This window comes from Pongo pygmaeus, chromosome 3, assembly GCF_028885625.2.
Source record: "Pongo pygmaeus isolate AG05252 chromosome 3, NHGRI_mPonPyg2-v2.0_pri, whole genome shotgun sequence".
NCBI classification, from domain to species: domain Eukaryota; kingdom Metazoa; phylum Chordata; class Mammalia; order Primates; family Hominidae; genus Pongo; species Pongo pygmaeus.
Genome location: NC_072376.2, coordinates 102759865 through 102781123, shown reverse-complemented (window position 1 = coordinate 102781123; position 21259 = coordinate 102759865). Strand labels below are relative to the sequence as shown.

The window sequence follows — 21259 nt, the reverse complement described above, 5'->3', positions numbered from 1 at the left end:
CTAATAGGGAGGACCTACTTTAAATGACAAAATTGCTGCTTCTCCAAAGTGACTTTAGACACAGAAGGGGATATTAAGAAATACTTGACTATTTTAAAAGGTCTGGAGGGATATTCCAGACCACCCCCTACTGCACCTATCTCTCTTGAAACCTGGTAAGAGTTCTGATTTATGTGAGTCTCTCTTGGCAATAAAATTCTTAATGTTTCTCACTGACACATAAATTAATCACTGTGTGGTACTGAGATAACTAGCTGAGTATGAAAATAATTTTGTATATAATTACAAATGTATACAATAAAGGCTGAAATATATTTGTACAAAAACAAAAATTACAATAGTAATAAACATCAAAAAAAAAAAAAAAAGGAGAGAAGCCGTTAACTATTAGGGCAAAATCACTGCATATTTCTCTATATCCACTCCAAAGATAATTGCCTTCAGAATTTTGGCTATTCTCCGTATGGAAATAAATTTTTCACAGGCCCTCATTATGTTTCTATAAATCTAGTATATTGTGATTGTCGTGCCTATTCGATTTTGTCAGATTTCCAATATAACAGAAATTCCCAGCCTTTTTGTTTGGAATTCACTTATAACTTCCCCTCCATTTTAAGTTTTTAGATAGAACAGGTAAATAAAAAAGCAATAAAGGATCGAATAGCAGAAATAGCTGTGTTTAAAGTGTGGGTGTGAAGAAGCCTCCAAAGCAATCTGAAAAGAGCAAAGAAGAATGAGAATAACCACAGGAGATTTCGCACTGTGAAAGGAAGAGAGTAAGTGCTCAACACTGTTAAATGAATACAAAATTAAGATTAAAAAAAAGAAAATTGGCAAAGTCACTGATAGCTTTAGATAGTTCTCAACCGGGGGCAATTTTTGTCTAGCAGGGCACACGTGGCAATGTCTGGAAATATTTTTAGTTGTCACAACCAGGGGGTCCCACTGGCATTTATTAGGTAGGGGTAATGAATGCTATTTAACATCCTACAATGCACAACACAGTCCCCCTAATACGGAATTATCCAGGACAAAATCTCAATAATGCTGATGTTTAGAACCTGTATTACAATGGCTAAAGTACATGAAATCGAGGAATTCATAGGCAGTGAGAAAATAAGTATGGCAAGTGTCAGGACTGTTTGCCTTATAGGGAAAAAGAGGGATAGGATGGAGAGCTTTAGGAGTAAGCACGATACAGAAAAAAATTATTTTCTATTTGTTTCTTCAAAGATGGAAAACTTGGCAGTGTTTTAAACTGACAGCAATGAAGAGATGGGAAAGAAACTCAAGACAACAGAAGAAACGTACTGAAGGAGTACCGTTCTAAAGTAGATGAGCAGTTAAAATGGGGACAACTAGTAGAATTTTTGCTTAAAATAAATGAGAAAACAAGTATTTCCCTAATATCAAAGGAAATGAACACCAATGGGTAAAAATACAAGTGAGGAGGATTGCAAGAATCAAACAGATAGTTTGAGGAGAACATTCAAAATTTGCACTTGCTGCCTGAGTTAAGCAGCTAGCCTGTGATCCATTTTCCCTCTTACAGGGGAAAATGGTGTATGCTTTCCTGAAAGTAAGAAAGCAGATGACCTGGTAGGATCTCCTTGGAAACATACTAATGACAGACTTCCTAGCAAACAAACTGAAGGGTTTTCACTAGGGTAGTTTATCTATATACTGCTTTTGGCAGAATATGTCTGAATTGCTTATGAAAAATAAAGATGGAATCTAAAAATATATAGGATATGGTTCCCTGAAAAATGTCCATCTATGCTGTATCGCTGAGTATAAAATGGAGATGCTTCATATTGAGATGGCTCCTCCTGTACAAATGAGGTCACTGGCACACACCCAACCCTCCAAACCTCATCCAATACCCTGGGCCAGAGCCCATCAGATGCCAAAAGAAAGGGCCTGGGGAGCAGGAGGGATATTCCAGACCACCCCCTACTGCACCTATCTCTCTTGAAACCTGGTAAGAGTTCTGATTTATGTGAGTCTCTCTTGGCAATAAAATTCTTAATGTTTCTCACTGACACATAAATTAATCATTGTGTGGTACTGAGATAACTAGCTATGAAAATAATTTTGTATATAATTACAAATGTATACAATAAAGAGCCTAACAGAGAGATTTAAAAGAATTAGTAGGTAGTCTGTTTTAGGTGGGATGTACCAAACTAAGAACAACAGAAGAGATATATATATATATATATATATATACACATATATAAAAGGCATATTATATATATATATAAAAGGCATTTATATATATATAAAAGGCGTTTCAGAGCAAACTTTTAGCACGAGTAAAATAATCAATGAATGAGATTATAAAAGTGATAAAAGTGATAAAAATGGCAACTAATTTAGAAATGGCTAGTTTAAAAAAAAAGTTATCGGCCGGGCGCGGTGGCTCACGCCTGTAATCCCAGCACTTTGGGAGGCCGACGCGGGCGGATCACGAGGTCAGGAGATCGAGACCATCTTGGCTAACACGGTGAAACCCCATCTCTACTAAAAATACAAAAAAAATTAGCCGGGCGCGGTGGCAGGTGCCTGTAGTCCCAGCTACTCGGGAGGCTGAGGCAGGAGAATGGTGTGAACCCGGGAGGTGGAGCTTGCAGTGAGCCGAGATTGCGCCATTGCACTCCAGCCCGGGTGAAAGAGCGAGACTACGTCTCAAAAAAAAAAAAAAAGTTATCACATAGGAAGATTGTGAAATTATATATGCAGATTCACTTGCAAATTACACTGCTTTACACTTACATTACAAATATGATAGTTTGTGAGACAATTATAAATGTCTCAATTTTAAAATTACTTAAAAAGAGTATGAATATATTTAGATATTTCTATATTTTTTAACTCTATTGGTCAATACTGAATATAATTCTTCACTAGTACTATATTTCTTGACCTTTGCAGTCAGAATTTCTTTGACTTATTTAATTTATTGATGTTAATTTAATGTGTTTAAATTTCAACATCATAAAATAACTCTATAAAATAAATTGTCTTCATTGTCTAAAATGAATAATGTACAAACCTCAGATTCCAGTGACTGTCACCTCAGAAAAGGTAGTTAGTTTACTGAAGGTCAGTTCTGTGCTGCAAATTGTGAAGCATCTATTCAGATGGTCAGAGATTTGTCGCAGACCCTGAATCCATAAATATTATCTCTTATGCTATGGAAACTGTCCCAGCCCTTTCAGTTACCTAAATAAGGAACAAAGCAGTTGTCCTCTCACAGAAAATTACCAGATAAACTTAATTGATCCAATTAAAAATAACTTAATTGATCCAATTAAAAATAATATAACTTGAAAAATAAAAGATAATCTTAGTTTTCTAACTTCTTAATTTTAAAGGGATATGAACTATTAATATCTAAAGTATATCCTAGATTAGTAGGGTTACAGGTAAAAGATATCTAATTCTCCTTTACTGCTGTCCTTTTAAATTATTTTCTTAATAAATAAGTACAGTTTCTTTTAACATACATATTTCATACTGCTATTGTTACAACATGACTATTTATAGTAAGTTTAATAATGTAGGAGGTAGAGCAATGTGGCCGAATAGAACCCCGAGTGATTGTCCCCACATCGGAACACCAAACTGAACAAATATTCAGGCAAGAAAGCATATTCATAAGAACCAAAAGTCAGGTGAGCAATCATAGTACCTGGTTTTGCTAACATGTGAAGGAGAGGCATTAAAGAGGATAGGAAAGACATTGTTGCATTGCCCAAACCACCATTCCTCCATTCTCTGGCAGCATACAGACAGAAAATTTGTGAGCTTGTGGGAGGGAGAGTGAAGTGATTGTGAGGCTTTGCTTTGGAACTCGGTGCTGTCTTGTCACAAGAGAACACAACACAGAACTGAATTCTGCCAGCGCTCACAGAGAAACCATTTAGACCCTGCCAGAGGAGAATCCTCCCTCCTAGGGGTAGGAATTGGAGCTCCAGCTAGTTCCACCACCAGCTGACCAAAGTGGCATGGGGTCCCAAATAACTTTGAAAGACAGGTCACAAGAACTTCAGTCCTTGGGCAAGTCCCGGTTCTGCACTGGACTTGGAGCCAGTGGACTTGGGGTACACATGACCCAGTGAGACACCACCTGTGGCAGCCAAGTGAGTCCTTGCATCACCCCTCCCCCAATGCCAGGCTGTGCAGCATGGGGAGAGACTCCTGCTTGAGGAAAGGAGAGGGAGAAGTACAGAGGACTTTGTCTTGCAACTGGGAACCAGCTCAGCTACATTAAAATGAAGCACCCAGCATATTCCTGAAGCCATTGATTCTAGGCCCCAGTGCCTGGATGGCATTTCTAGACCCAGCCTGGGCTAGAAGGGAACCTGCTGCCCGGAAGGAAGGATCCAGACCTGGCAGGATTCACCATTTGCTAACTAAAGAATATTTGGACCTTGCGTAAACATCAGTGGTAGCCATGCAGCAGTTGTCACAGACCTTGGGTAAGACCCAGTACCGCACTGGCTTCAGGCATGACCCAGTGCAGTTCCAGCTGTGGTGGCAATGGAAGTACTTACATTACCTCTCCCTCAGCTCCAGGCCACCTTACCACAGAGTCTCCTTCTGTTTAGGGGAAAGTGAAGGAAGAGAAAAAGAGACTTTGCCTGGTAAGCATTACCATTAACAATAGCAATAATAATAATAAAATATGTAAACTTTACTGGAATAAACTTAACCAAAGAAGTGAAAGATCTCTACAATAAAAACTATGAAACACTGATAAAGTAAACTGAAGATGAAACTGAAAAATCAATATTGTTAAAATATCCACACTTACCTAAGAAATCTACAGTTTGAATGCAATCCATATCAAAATACTAATGACATTCTTCACAAATATAGAAAAAAGATCCTAAAATTTTGATGTAACAATTCAAAATACCCAGAATAGCCAAAGCCATCATGAGCAAAAAGAATGAAACTGGAGGAATCAAATTATCTGACTTCAAATTACATTACAAAGCTATAATAACCAAAATAGCATGGTAGTATCATAAAAACAGACACACAGACCAATGGAACAGAGTAGAGATCTCAGAAATAAATCCACACATATACAGTGAGTTCATTTTCAACAAAAGTGCCAAGAACATACACGGAGGAAAGGACAGATTCCTCAATAAATGGTGCTGGAAAACTGGATATCCACATACAGAGAATGAACCTACACGCCTATCTCTTGCCATATATAAAAATCAAATCAAAATGGATTAACACTTAAATCTAAGACCTCAAACTATGGAACTATGGAAGAAAACATTAGGGAAACTCTCCAAGACATTGGTCTTGGCAAAAATGTCCTGACTAAGACCTCAAAAACACAGGCAACCAAAGCATAAATGGACAAATGGGATCACATCAAGCTAAAAAGCTTCTGCACAGCAAAGGAAACAATCAACAAAGTCAAGAGACGACCCACAGAAGGGGAGAAAATATCCATCTGACAAGGTATTAATACTCAGAATATATAAGGAGCTAACACAACTCAATAGAAAAGATAACTAAATAATCCAATTTAAAAATAGGCAAAAAATATCTGGAGACATTTCTCAAAAGAAGACGAGCAAATGGATGACAGGCATATAAAAAATGTCTTTTATCCAAACGATAGGCAAATAACAAATGCTAACAGGATGTGGAGAAAAGGGAACCCTTGTACACTGTTGATGAAAATGTAAAGTAGAACAACCACTATGGAGAACATTTTAGAGATTCCTTGAAAAACTAAAAATAGAGCTACCATATGATCCAGCTTTCTCACTGCTAAGTATGCACTCGGAAAAAAGAAACTGATATATCAAAGAGATATCTGCACTCCCATGTTTATTGCAGCACTATTCACAATAGCCAGGACATGCAATCAATTTAAGTGTCCATCAGCAAGCAAAAGGATAAAGAAAATGTGGTACATATACACAACGGAATCTTATTCAGCCATAAAAATCAGATGAGATCCTGTCATTTGCAACAACATGAATGAAACTGGAGGACGTTATTTTAAATACAATTAATGAAGCATGGAAAGACAAATTTTGCCTATTCTTACTCATATACAGGAGCTAAAAATTAAAACATTTGAAGTCACAGAAATACAGACTAGAATGATGGGTATCAGGAGCTGGAAAGAGTAGTGGGGGTTGGGGGAACATTAATGTATGCAAAAATATAGTTATGAAGAATGAATAAGATCTAGTACTTTATAGCACAATAGGGTAACTATAGTCAAAAAATTATTTATCATATATTTTAAAATAACAAAAAAGTGGAATTGGAATGTTCCTAACACAAACAAATGACAAATGCTTGAGGTGATAGATACCCCAATTACCTTGATGTGATTAGTATTAATATAAATTGCATTCCTGTATCAAAATATCACATGTACTCCATAAATATATCCACCTATTATGTACCTGTAATAATTATTAAATTATGTTATCACAGATTAACAATGTAGGTGCTAAGTATTACTCAAACCAATCTTAAATCATTTAAGAAGTGAGTTAGGTCTATGAATAAACTATTCCTAATTGTGCCCAACAAACATACAAATTCTGACAGCTTCTAAATGAAAATTACTCATCTCAAAGTTCAGAAAGACAAAAATGAATGGAATATTTTTATTCAATCCTGCTTTTAAAGGCAACTCTGAATCTATAAGCTTATAAGAAACGAAGTGAGCTGGACTAGATAAAACAGCAGGGGATTTTTAAAATCTTCCCTTACCCATATTTGACCAAGATATTATATTTTAATGGGCTTAATGAATACCACAAAATATTTGACTATTTCTTGTCCTCATTGTATGGCCAGTTCATAACTATTGTACTCATATAATCCTAGAAACCATTCTATAAGGCTGATAATCCTAAAATAAATTATGCTTCCACTGGAACAATGTCATAATTGGTATGGCCTTCCTGATCAAGGATTTAGTGTCAAAAAAGCCAGAGCTTTATCAGACAATGCATCATAAGAAATACCTGTATATTTGAATAATAAGTTAAAATGTCAAAACTGTGCATAAGCACACCACACACAATTCTTGTACTAGAAGCCTTAATTCACGTCTATATAAACATGTATCATTATTTAACCAGAAATTTTACCTTTAATTTATTCATATTTATTAGATGCCTATTTTTCCACCAGGTGCTATATTAATGACTGCAAGAAATGCCAGTATATACACAGCTCCTTCCATTTAAAAGATTGAAACCTTTTAGGTAAAATGAGACACATTCAAATAACTATGTGGTGAGTGTCACATGCATGATACAATTTAGAAGGGTACTGAAAGGAAAATATGATTAGTAACTGGAAAAACAAATAAAAGCATAAAGGATTAGGGCTATTAATCTAAAATGTATGCCAGTTATCAACAAATGTAATTTCATGTTTAATGAATGATACTTGTGATTTTCTTCCTTAAAATTTATAAGAATTGAGGAGAATGATTCATATGGCTCCATTTCCTTAAAAATATTAATGGCTTCCATTTTTATTAGATGTCCCTGTAACCAAGCAATATTTGCTTTAATTCTATTAACAGTCAGTTACACTAAAAACTGCAATCATTATTTTAACTCCCCAAAGCCATTAACATTTTTACATACTGGAAAGTCTCACTAAGGATTTCAAGATTAAGAAATTTTCAAAATCAGATCTTCTAATTATCATGTGTCTTCTTTGCTTTTTTTTGAGACAGAGTCTTCCTCTGTTGCCCAGACTGGAGTGCAGTGGCGCGATCTTGGCTCACTGCAACCTCTGCCTCCCACATTCAAGGGATTCTCCTGCCTCAGCCTCCCAAGTAGCTGGGACTACAGGTGCGTGCCACCATGCCCAGCTAATTTTTTGTATTTGTAGTAGAGACAGGGTTTCACCGTGTTAGCCAGGATGGTCTTGATCTCCTCACCGCATGACCCGCCCACCTCGGCCTCCCAAATTGCTGGGATTACAGGCTTGGGCCACTGCATCCAGCCTGTCTTGTTTTTAATTTCAAGCTTGAACAACTTTCATGCCGTGGAACAGAAGTGTGAAGGTGTATATACCAAATGAGCCCAGTAGGATTCTTTTGCTTGGTGGATTGTACAAGTGGGGTGTTTTGAGACTGATTTTTTTAAATATTAATCATGAGATTCATTTCGTACGTTCTTCTTTACTGTCCCAACTTTCTTTCAGCAAACCTGCTCAGCACTAGCAGCTGGGTCTCAGTCAGAGAAATGAACAAAAGACACAAGAAAGTTATGCATATATTTAACAGTGTCATTGTGTGTGTGAGATAAGGCACAGACAAAGCTGGGAAACAGGAGTTCATGTGCCCATTTTAAATCTTCTTAACTTTGGATTTCGATGCTCACAATTCAAATCAAGCATGCCCCATCCATTCTGAACTTAAAGATGGTCAAAATGGTTAAATCTGTTGCATTGGCAAGATAATGTTTAACCTTCTCTCTCCCTTTGGGAACTCAAAAATGCTCAAGCACTGTCTCTTTCATCTTTGATTCTTCAGAGCAGATTGTCAATAAATATTTATTGTAAGAAACTGTGAATGTTTTAATGAATGAAGAAATGAAGAATTATAATGAATAAAGGATAAGCTAATAAATGAGAAAACAGAGGCCCCAGAAGAAAAGTAAATGAATAGTAAAGTGCTTGGCTATCTCAAATAGGGTACAGTTAGTTTTATATTATTCTACTATTATCAATAATAAGTAAATTCTGCAGTTAAACATACCAAAAAATTGAAATGTGATATGAGATGCTAATGCTCTGCAAGTAACTACTTCTTATTAATCAAATATAAATCGGATTTGTTCTTCTACCAAAGTCCTACAATTATGTTTTTACTGTGTCATTCACAGTTTCCACATAAAAGCAGCAGGGTGCTAAATGAAAGAAAACATGCTGTGTCAGAGTAAAACTGGCCATAAATGAAAGTTGTCTGAATCACTTAGCACAAATAGTACGGGGCAACTTTGCAAATGCATTTGCTGAGTAATCTGAAGACAATACAACCTTCAAAACCAACTGCTTGGTGCAATGAAAATAAATACTTACAAAAATAGTAAAGATTCCTTGAGTCAAGGAAAAAAGTAAACTTAGTCACTTAAGATACACATCACAAGGTCTTTAAGTAAGGAAGAGAGAATATTCTAAAGAATAAAACCTGTAGTATATATGAATTCTTCAATTAAGAGATGTTTTCATCTTTTCAACCACAAAGACCAGGACAGTGTGAAGCACAAAGTCAGGGCCCATTAAATGACTCTGGACAAAAGGGAAAGAGGAGGCAAATAGTAAATCTCAGTTAATTAAAAGAACTTGGATACAACAAAATATTTGGGAATATGAGTCATTAAGTGTTCACCAAACCTGAGTCTCCGCCTCTAGATACAGGAAACTGATTATTCTTCTTGGCTGCTTTTGTTTCTAGTTTGGGCCATATGATTAGATCTGACCAATGAGTTGTGAGCAGAAGAAAGTGAGTGGCATGATCTCAGCTCACTGCAACCTCCACCTCCCAGGTTCAGGCAATGCTCCTGCCTCAGCCTTCCGAGTAGCTGGGATTACAGGTACCGGCCACCACGCCCAGCTAATTTTTGTATTTTTACAAAATGCAAATAGAGATGGGGTTTCACCATCTTGGCCAGGCTGGTCTCGAACTCCTGACCTCAAGTGATCTGCCTGCCTCGGCCTCCCAAAGTGCTGGGACTACAGGCTTGAGCCACCACGCCCAGCAGTATTTTTTATCACTTAGCCAAGTTTATCCTGACTCATCCACTTAGGCATTTTTCCTTCCTTTAACGGTACCAGGTCTTCTGTATTGCTCATTATATATGAATCTACTCTCACATTAACTTTTTTAGAGAGTAATCCTGTAAATATTTAGAGTTAGAATTCACTATGTAAAGCCGTTGGAAAACCCATGAGAAATCCTTTCATTTATACATTTATATACCATAGTCTGGAGAGAAAGTTCCTGAAGTAAGTTCTTTAAAGAAAAAAGTTCTTTAACTTTTTTCTAGAACAGCATTTTAAATTTTTTGGACAATCGCAAGGAATGTATTCAGAAAGTTACTCATTAGAGAAAAATTGGAAAAATACTATAAAGAGGTTTGAAAAAATATAATAAATGTGAACACTTATCAAATTGTTCCAAATTACTTTGGTTTCTTTTAATAAACCTAAGCCAATCCCAATTTGTTCTCGGCATTTGATGTTTGAAGAGTTCATACATCCTGTCCTTTCCCTTCCAGATTGAAATACCCCAGAAGTACACAAAAACAATAGAACTGTGGTATATCTAACTATATCTAATCCATTAGGTAATATCTGTGGTCTTTCAGGAAATGCTCAGCATCTTAATAAATAGAGCCATATTTTATTAAGAGAATTGAAATCCCCATGAACTACATGAAGGACTGCATTAATGCTAACATTAAAAGTTAGGACTAAAGAAGTATTATAAAACTGCTAAGTATGAACATCCTTTTTTGTGACAAAGTTCCTTTTTGATGGGCTATCTCTCAGTAAGGACATTTACACTATTCATCAGCATTTCAAGAAACATGACTGCATTTTAAGTTCATATTAAGCATTAAATATTGTTTCTGTTTTCCTCTTTTGTATCTCTTATAGAATGCTGCAGCCTAGACTTAGAGCAAGCAAGGTTAGATTGCTTTAAATGTTTTAATTTCAGTATACCAAATTGATGCAAACAATTGAAAAATGGCTCAACTTAATTTTAAATCTAATACATTTTCCCCAAAGATTGTAGGATTTGAACTTAGAAAGGATCCAAATCCAAATCCTATCTCTGCCATTTATGAGCTATGTCATTTTAGGCAAGCTGCTTATCTTCTCAGTACCTTATTTTCCTCTTTCGCAAAATCTGATCACTACACTATCATTTAGTTTATAGTACTGTTGTGAGGACTGAATGTGATAATACATGTCAGGCATTAAAAGTAGTCCCTTGGTTCAAACAAGCATTAAAAACACATGTTTCTATTATAATTGCTTTAAAATAAAATAACTGAACCATGGATACATTCTTAAATACATGCAGTTGCTTAAATTGGAAGAGGAATATAGAAAATGTGTCACTGTTCACACAGACAGCTACAATTTTCCAAATATATGTCACTTGTTTCACATGTATCTAGAACTAAATAATCCCTACCATTTCTTCCTTACAGTGCTACAAGTTAAAAAACATATTTCATGCATTTTAAATTAATTAATTAAGTGTAAAGTAACTGCTCGGGTGCGGTGACTCACGCCTGTAATCCCAGCACTTTGGGAGGTGATGTGAGCGGATCACCTGAGGTCAGGTGTTCAAGACCAATCAGTCCAACATGGTAAAACCACATCTCTACTAAAAATACAAAAATTAGCCAGGCATGGTGGCACACACTTGTGGTCCCAGCTACTCGGGAGGCTGAGGCACAAGAATCACTTGAACCAGGGAGGGGAGGTTGCAGAGAGCCGAGATTGCACCACTGCACTCCAGCCTGGGTGACACAGTGAGACTACCTTAAAAAAATTAAAAATGAAAATAAAAAATGAATAAACTGTAAAGTAACTGAAAGATGAGACATAACTTGTAAAATCCAAAGGAAGATGGTAAGATCTTGAAGTAGTTTTTGGTAGTTCTCTTTAGGAAATTCAAAAGTTTCAGTATTTATTTCAGTAAGTTTCATCTGTAAATCCAATGAACATGTACAATATTTTACCAAGTTTCTGTTCCAACCCTGATACACTGTCCACCACCATGGCAGTGGTGTCTTTCTGCCATCTAGTGGATAGAATATAATACTACAGGCACACTTTTGAAAATTTAAATATAAGGCCTCAAAGGAACAAAACCACTTTTGTTTCTTAAATTTTAAATCTTAAAAGTGGATCGGAGGGCTGGGCGCGGTGGCTCACGCTTGTAATCCCAGCACTATGGGAGGCTGAGGTGGGTGGATCACTTGAGGTCAGGAGTTCAAGACCAGCCTGGCCAACAAGGTGAAACCCCCTCTCTACCAAAAACACAAAAATTAGCCGGGCATGGTGGCAGGTGCCTGTAATCCCAGCTACTCGGGAGGCTCAGGCAGGAATTGTTTGAACCGGGGAGGTGGAGGTTGCAGTGAACCAAGATCGCACCAGTGCACTCCAGCCTAGGCGACAAAGTGAGACTCTGTCTCGAAAAAAAAAAAAAAAAGTAAATCTGAGAAGACTGACTTTGTGATATTATAAGAAGTACTTTTTATATTTATTTATTTATTTATTTTTTTATTTATCTTATCGAGACCAGGTCTCGCTCTGTTGCCCAGGCCGAAATGCAGTGGTGCAATAACTCACTGCAGCCTCCAACTCCTGGACCCAAGTGATCCTCCCACATCAGCCCCGAGTAGCTGGAACTACAGGTGCAAGCCACCACTTCTAGCTAATTATTAAACTTTTTTTTAGAGATGAGTTCTCGATATTTTGCCTAGGCTGGTCTCAAACTAGAATTATTTAAATTAAATGCAGTATGAAAAACACATGAAATATGAGAGAATATGTAAAAGGCACAACTTTGAGCAAGTTGAATAGTGTACCCCTATTAATATAAATACCTCTCCATGAAGAAATAGTGAAAATGTTGTGATGATAAATGTTTTGTAATACTTCATTAGTCCTAACTTTTAATGGTGCATCAGTTGGAAATCCATTTTAACATATTTTCATACTTAGACCAAAAATATCCATTGCAACAATAATAATATGCCAATGCACAAAAGAACAAAACGAAGCATGAAATATATGTTTCCATATGTACAAATGTAAACACATACTCACATAGTCATTTTTTAGTATAATGGAAACAAGACACCTATTATCATTTGCTATTTTGTGGTTACAAATTTGCCCAGGATTAAGAAATGGCCACACCAGAAAAAAACGATTAAAACCTCTAACATCAAGCACAGTGATTTTGCTATCACACAGTGTTACCTTACTAACTTAAGGCTTCTTCACAAAATAATTATCAGATCTCAATTACCTAATATTTTCATTTGAAACCCAATTATGTAAAATAATAGAGATATCATAAGTGATTTATTTTTGAGCATTTTTCACATATATGCATGGATAGGCAGGTAGAAAGATTATTTTAAAGAAACATTTTTAGATAATAGATGTTAAATACACCATTGAAAAAGGGCACATTTGTGAGAAGGTGAGCAAAGTGATCTCCAAAAGGCAATCACACTCTAATACCTGTGAAACCTGAGGCCACATGGACCCAAGGCTGCAGTTCGCCCCTCATCTCTTCCCACCCCTGGGTCCATTTCATACTATGAGGGAGCTTCATACTAATGCCTCTGTGACAACCTAGTTCACACATACAAACTCAGACCATGCCTCTCCCCACACATCCCACCTCCATGCTCATACTAAAAGTAGGCTCTACAATTTGGACCAGGAGTGGGGTATCTTGATTACCTCCAATGTATGCAAGCATTGGATGGGCATTTCACGTTGGTCCTCATAAGCTTCACACCAATTCCTCACCCTTTGTGGAAGGGCACTGCAGGAGGACAGTGAGGTTAGGGTCTACAGGGACTAAGAGTGGTACTGGAGTAAGTGTGATTTACAAAAGGGTATTTTCTGGAGGGCTATATGGTGGAGAGAAGATGTGAAATAATGGTGTCAAAGGGGATCCTCATGTTCAGCATTTTCCCTAGTTTCTGTATTCAAGTGTTTTGTTCTAGAATAAAGAATGTCAGACTTTCCATGGAAGCAAGGAAGACAGGAAATAAAGACAGCTGTCATGGTGAACTCCATCCTGACCTAGGCGAAAAATTTGTTTCTCTGACTTGTAATGTCAACTATGGAAACAAATTTTCCCTTCAGATATGAGGTGTCTATCCTGTAGTCTGTGTTCATTTTGCAAGAGACATAACCATGCCGGATATAGACAGCATTATTTTATTAGAGGCAGTCATATGTATATACTTACCAAACTGTTCATTTTTGAAGATGAAGAACCTGCTCTTTGCTTTCTTAAACTATTAACTTCTTCTATATTTCCATCTTTCGGTTTCAAAATCATTCTGCTACTCCCTGCAGTGCCTTCTGATGAGGATCGCAGTCTCCTCTCTATAAATCTTCCTTCACGAAATGGACTGAGACTACTGGCAAGAACTATGGAAAGGAAAATAAATAAAAATGAAAGTAAATATTTAAATGTAGTTTTTACAAATGTCCCACTGAAAGATCATGGAAAACTCTTAGTGTTATTCAAAGTTTCTCTATCACAAGAAAACTTTTAAATGTATAGCATCAGTTTAGTTCACTTAATCATGTAATCTCTTTAAAGCCCAAAACTTTTGGAGTCATCTTTTGTTGCTTTGTAGCTCACATTAATTACATAACGAATCCTGTCCTTATTTCCTTCAAACTGTATACAGAATCTGATTCCTTCTACCTCTCCTTCTAAGACCCTGGACCAAACCCAATCTATGCTTGCTTGGTTACTGCAATATTTGCTACAATTCTCCTACCTCTGCCTACTCCCATCTGCCTCTCCACCCCCAACACAATCCACATTCCACATAGTAGCCAGAATCATATATTTAAAACATAAGTGAGAGCCATCACCACCACTCCTCTAGCCAAATGTGATGTTTTTCAAATGGCATAACAAATTCTTCATAATATGATCCATATGACTGCTCTCTCTGTCCCCAAACCAGGAACAGGAGGAGCACCCTGTTCACCTCTGCAACCTCATGTCCTGCTCTCCCCCCTCCATCACTCTGCTCATGCCACACTGGACTCTTGCTGCTCTGGTACATCCACTGGCATGCTCCAGCCCTACACAGCCTTTGACCCACAACCTTGCACTAATATATTTCTCTCAAATATCTGTATGACTTATTATTTAAGTTCCTTCAAACCTTTACCAATATGCTACTTTGGGTATCATCCTGTTACATTTAAAAATGCAAACTGGAATCCCACCTCTGCTTCCTAAGCCTTTATTCTGCTTTAAACTCACGCTCAGCAGTTATCACCATCTGATATATATAGCATGTTAATTTAGTATCCCCAGTAGAAAGTAAGCCTCAGGAAGGCAGGGATCTAGGCCTGTTTTGTGTATTGCTACATCCCTAGTGCCTAACATAGTGTTAAAACAATAAATATTTGCTGAATGAATGAATAAATGAAAAAATTGTTCTAATTAGGCTCATCTACTAGTTCAAAGACTGTCCAGAATCTATTAGTCCAATATATAGCAGTTCTTTTTAAATAACTTTTTAAGCCAATGAATAAAAGTTAAATTGCCAGATAACTCATTAGTTCTGATATGATTGTACACCTAATACACTTAGATGTGTATCAAGTACTGGCTTAAATGTTTCATACAAAATACAAACTAAATTTAGCATTATGAAAGTTAGTGTCTATAGTAACTCTTTATTGGATAAAATACATTTACTTAGCTGTTTTTAAAATTTTAAACTTCAAAATTATAAAATCCTTATAAATAGCACATGAATATTTTCACAAACTAAAGGATAGTATACTGCCCTTGTTGACATCACCAGCTTATTTATCCAAGAACAGGCAACACATTATCAAATCAGCAAAATTAAAGTGTTATTGTGTTACAAATAGGATCCCAATCAACATATTAATAGTCTCCAAGATAACTGATCATTCTCTAATTTCCAGAGAGAGAAAAATACGCAGTATTCAATTAGGCTTTGAGGAAAGTCATCGTTACTAAATAAGAATTAAATATGTCAGGATAATTGCATTTCTATCTCTTTTTATATAATTTTAAAACTTCCTGGCTTTCAATATCAAGTCCATCATTTGCTAACTATGTGACCCTATAAAGTTATTTAACTTACTATAAATTTTAGTTATTAATATGACATGCAAAATTTTTATAAGAACTATATGAAACAGTGCATGCAAACTTCTTAGTACATTTTTGGGCACATATCAATTATACAAAAGGGTAACCATCATTAATATCATCATCATTATCATATTCTCGTGATTATATTACAGGTAAAGGAGCTAGGCATGAATGACTAAAGAATACAAAGTTCCAAAAATGGACAAACATAGTCAGGTGCATAAAAGTGAACTTGTATCAAATGAGAAAAGTATTAAGACAGCTGGAAAATTAACTCATGCATTTAAAACTTTAAAATTCTATGTTTATGGATGAACTTTATAATCCTATTACTCGTGACATTATGTCACATAAATTTTATTTAATATTTTAAGTCATGACATGTAGTAAAGCATAGTTATGGAGAGCTGGAGCTTTGGATTCACGGAGTTGTAATTTGACTGCACTACTTACCAGCTGTATGATTCATTAGCCTGTTTTCACATTTGTAAAATGGGAAACATAGGAGCCTACCTCACAGGATTTATAAATGAATTATTAGTTTTGTGATTGTGGATACACAGTTTATCTTTGCTCCCATCTTCTTGCCTGCAAAATAGCTTATAATAATAGTAGCAATTTCAATCATTTTAATTAATGTATATAAAGTATACAGAATAATATCTAGGACATAATAATCACTTCCAAATTTGAGAAAATTATTAGTAGCAGTAGTAGCATTAAAGATAGTAGAGAAAAAGGAATTAAAATATGTCTAAGATGGCCCAGGAGGTGGTATATATTCAAAAATTTTCTTGAACTGAATTTCATGTTAAAAAAACAAAGTTTTCTGTAGCCATATTACAGTAATTGACATATACTAACACTTTTTTTAAACTAAAGAGAAGGTTTCCAAAGTTGCACAGTTAGTTAATGTCAGAGGCAGAGTTGAAACCTGTCTCCAGCTTCCAAAGATAGGTATTTTTAAGCTTACAATTCTGTTGTTGTATCTAGAGATAGGAATTATTTATGTTGAAACATGGATCCTAATTAATAATGAAAGCTTAGTTAACAAAGGAAATTATAAAATTTGTATTAAATTATACAAATTTTATAGTGATTTTAGCTGGAATATATCCATTTCATTAAATAAGAAATACCAATGCCTCTATAATAAACTCTGTAAAAGACAGTCCTTACTTTGGAGAAATCCACATTGCAAACAGAATTACTTTCCATTCACTTTCTTCTGAAGGTGCTCCAATAAACACCATAACTAAGAGGCTGCTTCTTAGTTATGGATAACATAAGTAAGAAAAAATGAGTAATATTGCTGAATTACATTTTCAGCATAATACAATTGATGTAAGTTTAAAATCAAGCAGGGGAAACATTTAACACAAATTATGAATAGGAAACCATTTCGAAAGTGAAAAACAAGAAAAATGTGCTTTCCATTCATGAGATGGAATAAGAAAACTGAATAAAGTATAATGAAAATTAATTCACATCATTTGTTATACAAAAAAAATCAGCATACCTTTGGCAGGATTTGCTTCATATCCATATGACGTTTTGTTAAAAATATGATGATCACCAGAAGTAGGTATTATCTTTGAATCTGAAATAGGATGGATCCCTCTTACATGTTCAGCTATTGCTTTATGTTGCTCATAAAATCCAAGTTTCCTTGGGGAGTCTGTCCCCAGTATTGTTTCACCATTTTGTAACCCTATATTTTCTTCTCTTTCAATATCTGCTGGTAGGTTACTCTCTGAGTGGCTCACACTTGTAGCAGGTAGTTCAGCAATTTGTAATAACACTTCCTTCTGATTAGCAGCAGAGGTTTCTGGTAATGAATTAGATTCAGTGCTACATTGTACCTCTAACCTATATTTCCCAGGAGACATAATTGCACAGGGAACAGTTCCCATAAGTTCTGTTGTTGTCTTTGTAACAGCAGCAGAATTGAGAGACATCTGAGAGGTAGAATCATTGTGGCCAAAGTTGTCACAGTGGGATGCCATGCTTCCACTTTTAGAAAATGCATCTGTTTCAGACACAGAATCTTCAGTCAAGACTAAAAATTCTGAAGGTGTCTGAGCTGTGGTAAGATCAGCAGAAAGCAAAGGAGATTGTAAAGAGCTTCCTGCCCGTTCTGTTACATCCACAGAACAGGATGGCGAAGCTCTTACTAATACAGGTTCACTCTCTTGGTACTGTGTAACTTCCAATGAGAATTCAGCCTGTTGTACCAATGAAATGGATTGGTTCTGTAGAATTGGCTTAGAAAATTTATAGTGAGATGAAAAAGATTTAGGGAGTAGCTTCCTTGTTGACTGCTTAACAGAACGGCGAGTTTGGTCTTCTGTAAAACCAGAATCATCCCCTTCACTTTTGCCAGAACTTAGACAATTTATAAAGACATTCTTGTTAGTTGAGTGCTCTTTTTCCCTTTCAAAATCCTCTGTCAAAGATCTTGTTATCTTCTTATTTCGTGAACTACTAAAACCAACAGAATGTCTTCCCCTGGTCTTAATATGTTCTTCCAAACTCAGTTTCTGCATATTGCTGTGACCAGGTTGAGCACCATTTGAAATACTAAGGTTCTGGTTGGTAGGCTCTTGCTTAGGCTCACTCCCCTTCTTATGGTGGAAGCTAATGGAAGGAGTACGGAATATGCTCCTCCGTTTACCTGTGCTACCTGAGCTTGAGTTAGTGCTGGAAGGAGAGGAACTGTGGACACCAACTGTATTACTGGAAGAAGGTGAAGAAGGAAGAGAATCATGTCTTCTGCTAATACTTCTTCTGAATATTGGCAACCGGGAGACCAGGGTAGATCGTCTTGATCCTGAGTCCCCCATTGGGACTCGAAGGCTTGCACTGTGAAAGCCAACTTAGCAGCCTGAGAAAGGTTAAAACAAAAACAACAAGTCAATAGAATTCAACTACAAATCATACATTTTAAAACAAAATATTGTTTTTCAAGACACGAAATAGAATTTGGTTTATACTAAGACGATAAATAACAAAAATCTGATACCTAATAAAGATTTTTTGAATTTATAAGTAGTAAAAATGATCCAATAACTAGTATTGATATTTTATAATGATGTAAACATTTTAAGATTAACAAAAATATTTAAAGTTTATTCAAGAGTGTTGGCTTTGGAGACACCAGGTATTTAAGACCCAGACTTACTACTTATAGCTGTTCCATAATTTTGGTAAACTGGTTATTCTTAACTTTCTATGTTTATTTATTTAGATGCAGTAGGCACGTAACAGACATAATAATTTCTGTCTGGGTAAATGCCCCACCATGACTCCTGTCAGAGACCACTGGAAGTATTTTCATTTTACACCACATGACTCAACAAGTTACTGACGCGAGCTCAACAGAATCACAAACAAGACAATGGTGTAGCCTGACACTACAATCAGCACTCAAAGAAAAGCCAATGGCTATAGACTTTTTTTTCTTCTCTTTTTTTTTTAAATTATGCTTTAAGTTCTAGAGTACATGTGGACAATGTGCAAGTTAGTTACATATGTATTCATGTGCCATGTTGGTGTGCTGCACCCATTAACTCGTCATTTACAATAGGTAATTCTCTTAATGCCATCCCTCCCCCCTCCCCCCACCCCACGACAAGTTTGATTTGGGAAGCTGAGAGATAAGCAGGCCATTGGAAGAAGAAACTAAATCACAAGGATATAACGTAGGGTTATAAACAAGTTAAACTTATGAGAGAACCACAGGTGTCAGTTGAAGAAAATACTTGAGTAAAAACCAAGACAGTTGGTAATCTTGAGAGAAGTGAGAATACATACTGAGAGAATCAGAAGCATAGAACATTTATGAACCATATTAATGTCAGTATATTCAGGGTATCAATGGAGAAGATAAAGGAGGAGGAGGACACGAGTGAGGAGATGTGGCAGCTACAACTCATCAACTGCGACGTACCAGGTACTTTCCCACAGATTATCTCTTTCACACCTTATATTTCTAGAAATAGGTAATAAGACTATGAACATTTTACAACAGAAAAGCAACTTGCATAATGTCATTCAGCCAACACCTGGTAAAGCAGGAATAAAAAACCCTACAGGGTCAGCTCATAATCAGCATGATACATACTGCATTCACTAAAGTAATTAGTCATGAACTCCTACTGCTGAATGAAGGCCCAGCTATGTTTCTACATCAAGGATTCAAACTTGTACAGCAAATATTGCTATTCTAGTGACTGCCATTTTTCACTGATTTTTAAACTGTACCTGATTTAGTTGCTGTTTTGTTTATGAGTTTTGCTTAATCCTTCAACTGTAATGCAATCTCTCCCTTCGTAAATTGAATCAGACTCTGTTTCATTTTCTTATTTTACAACCAAAACTCCCTGACTAAAAATTAGCAAATACTACACAAAATTTAAAATCCTCTATTTTATCATCCTTATAAATATGAGAACTGATCAAGTAAAATACTTTCATTTCCTTGAATAAGCATGTGACAAAAATGACAAATATTTGCTTCCAGATATGCATTCATAAGTATTTAATATTTTTCTCCAAACAACATAAAATCTAACATATTTGTATTATAAGATTTTTAGTGGATCATTTTTCACTATAGTCAATGAATTTAATTTTAAAAATTGATTTTATTTTTAATTGACAGATGACAATTGTATATAGTTATGAGGTATAATGTGATGTTTTGATATGTGTTTATATTATGAAATAATTAAGCAAATTAACATAACTATCACCTCATATACATATCATTTTTTGTAATGACAGCACTTAAAATCTACTTTTAGCCATTTTGAAATATGCAGTACATTATTATTAACTATAGTCACCATCCTGTCTAATCAACCTTTAAAACTTATTTCTCCTGTCTAACTGAAACTCTGTACGCTCTGAACGTTATTTCCCCACTCCCCTGGCCCCGACACCCCAGCCCCCAGTCCTACCATCCCCGGGCCTGGTAACCATTCTACTTTCTACTTCTATGAGTTTAATTATTTAGATTGCATATGTAAGTGAGAGCATGCAATATTTGTCTTTCTGTGTCTAGGTTATTTCATTGAGCATAATGTCCTCCAGGTTCGTCCATGTTGTGACATGTGACAGAATTTCTTTTTTAGGCTGAATAGCATTTCATTATATATATAAACCACATTTTCTTAATCCATTCATCCACAGACATACACTTAGGTTTGTTACATATCTTGGCTATCGTGAATAATAATGCAATAAGCATAGGAGTACAGATATCTCTTTGACATACTGATTTCAATTGTTTGGCTATATACCCAGAAG

General features: G+C 35.8%; 1 protein-coding gene across 10 annotated transcripts in view; it reads right to left on the bottom strand.

The window, feature by feature from the left end:
• The window catches only part of CCSER1 (coiled-coil serine rich protein 1), a 1459661-nt gene that overhangs the window by 1279493 nt on the left and 158909 nt on the right, over nt 1-21259 (bottom strand). For all 10 annotated transcript variants that reach the window (XM_063663910.1, XM_054484478.1, XM_054484477.2 and 7 more), the window contains 2 exons: nt 17469-18833; nt 14039-14223 (listed from right to left, as the gene is read on the bottom strand). In XM_063663910.1, coding sequence (XP_063519980.1) covers nt 14039-14223; nt 17469-18792 — 1509 coding nt within the window. In that variant the 5' untranslated portion in view covers nt 18793-18833. The remainder of the gene's footprint in view (nt 1-14038; nt 14224-17468; nt 18834-21259) is intronic.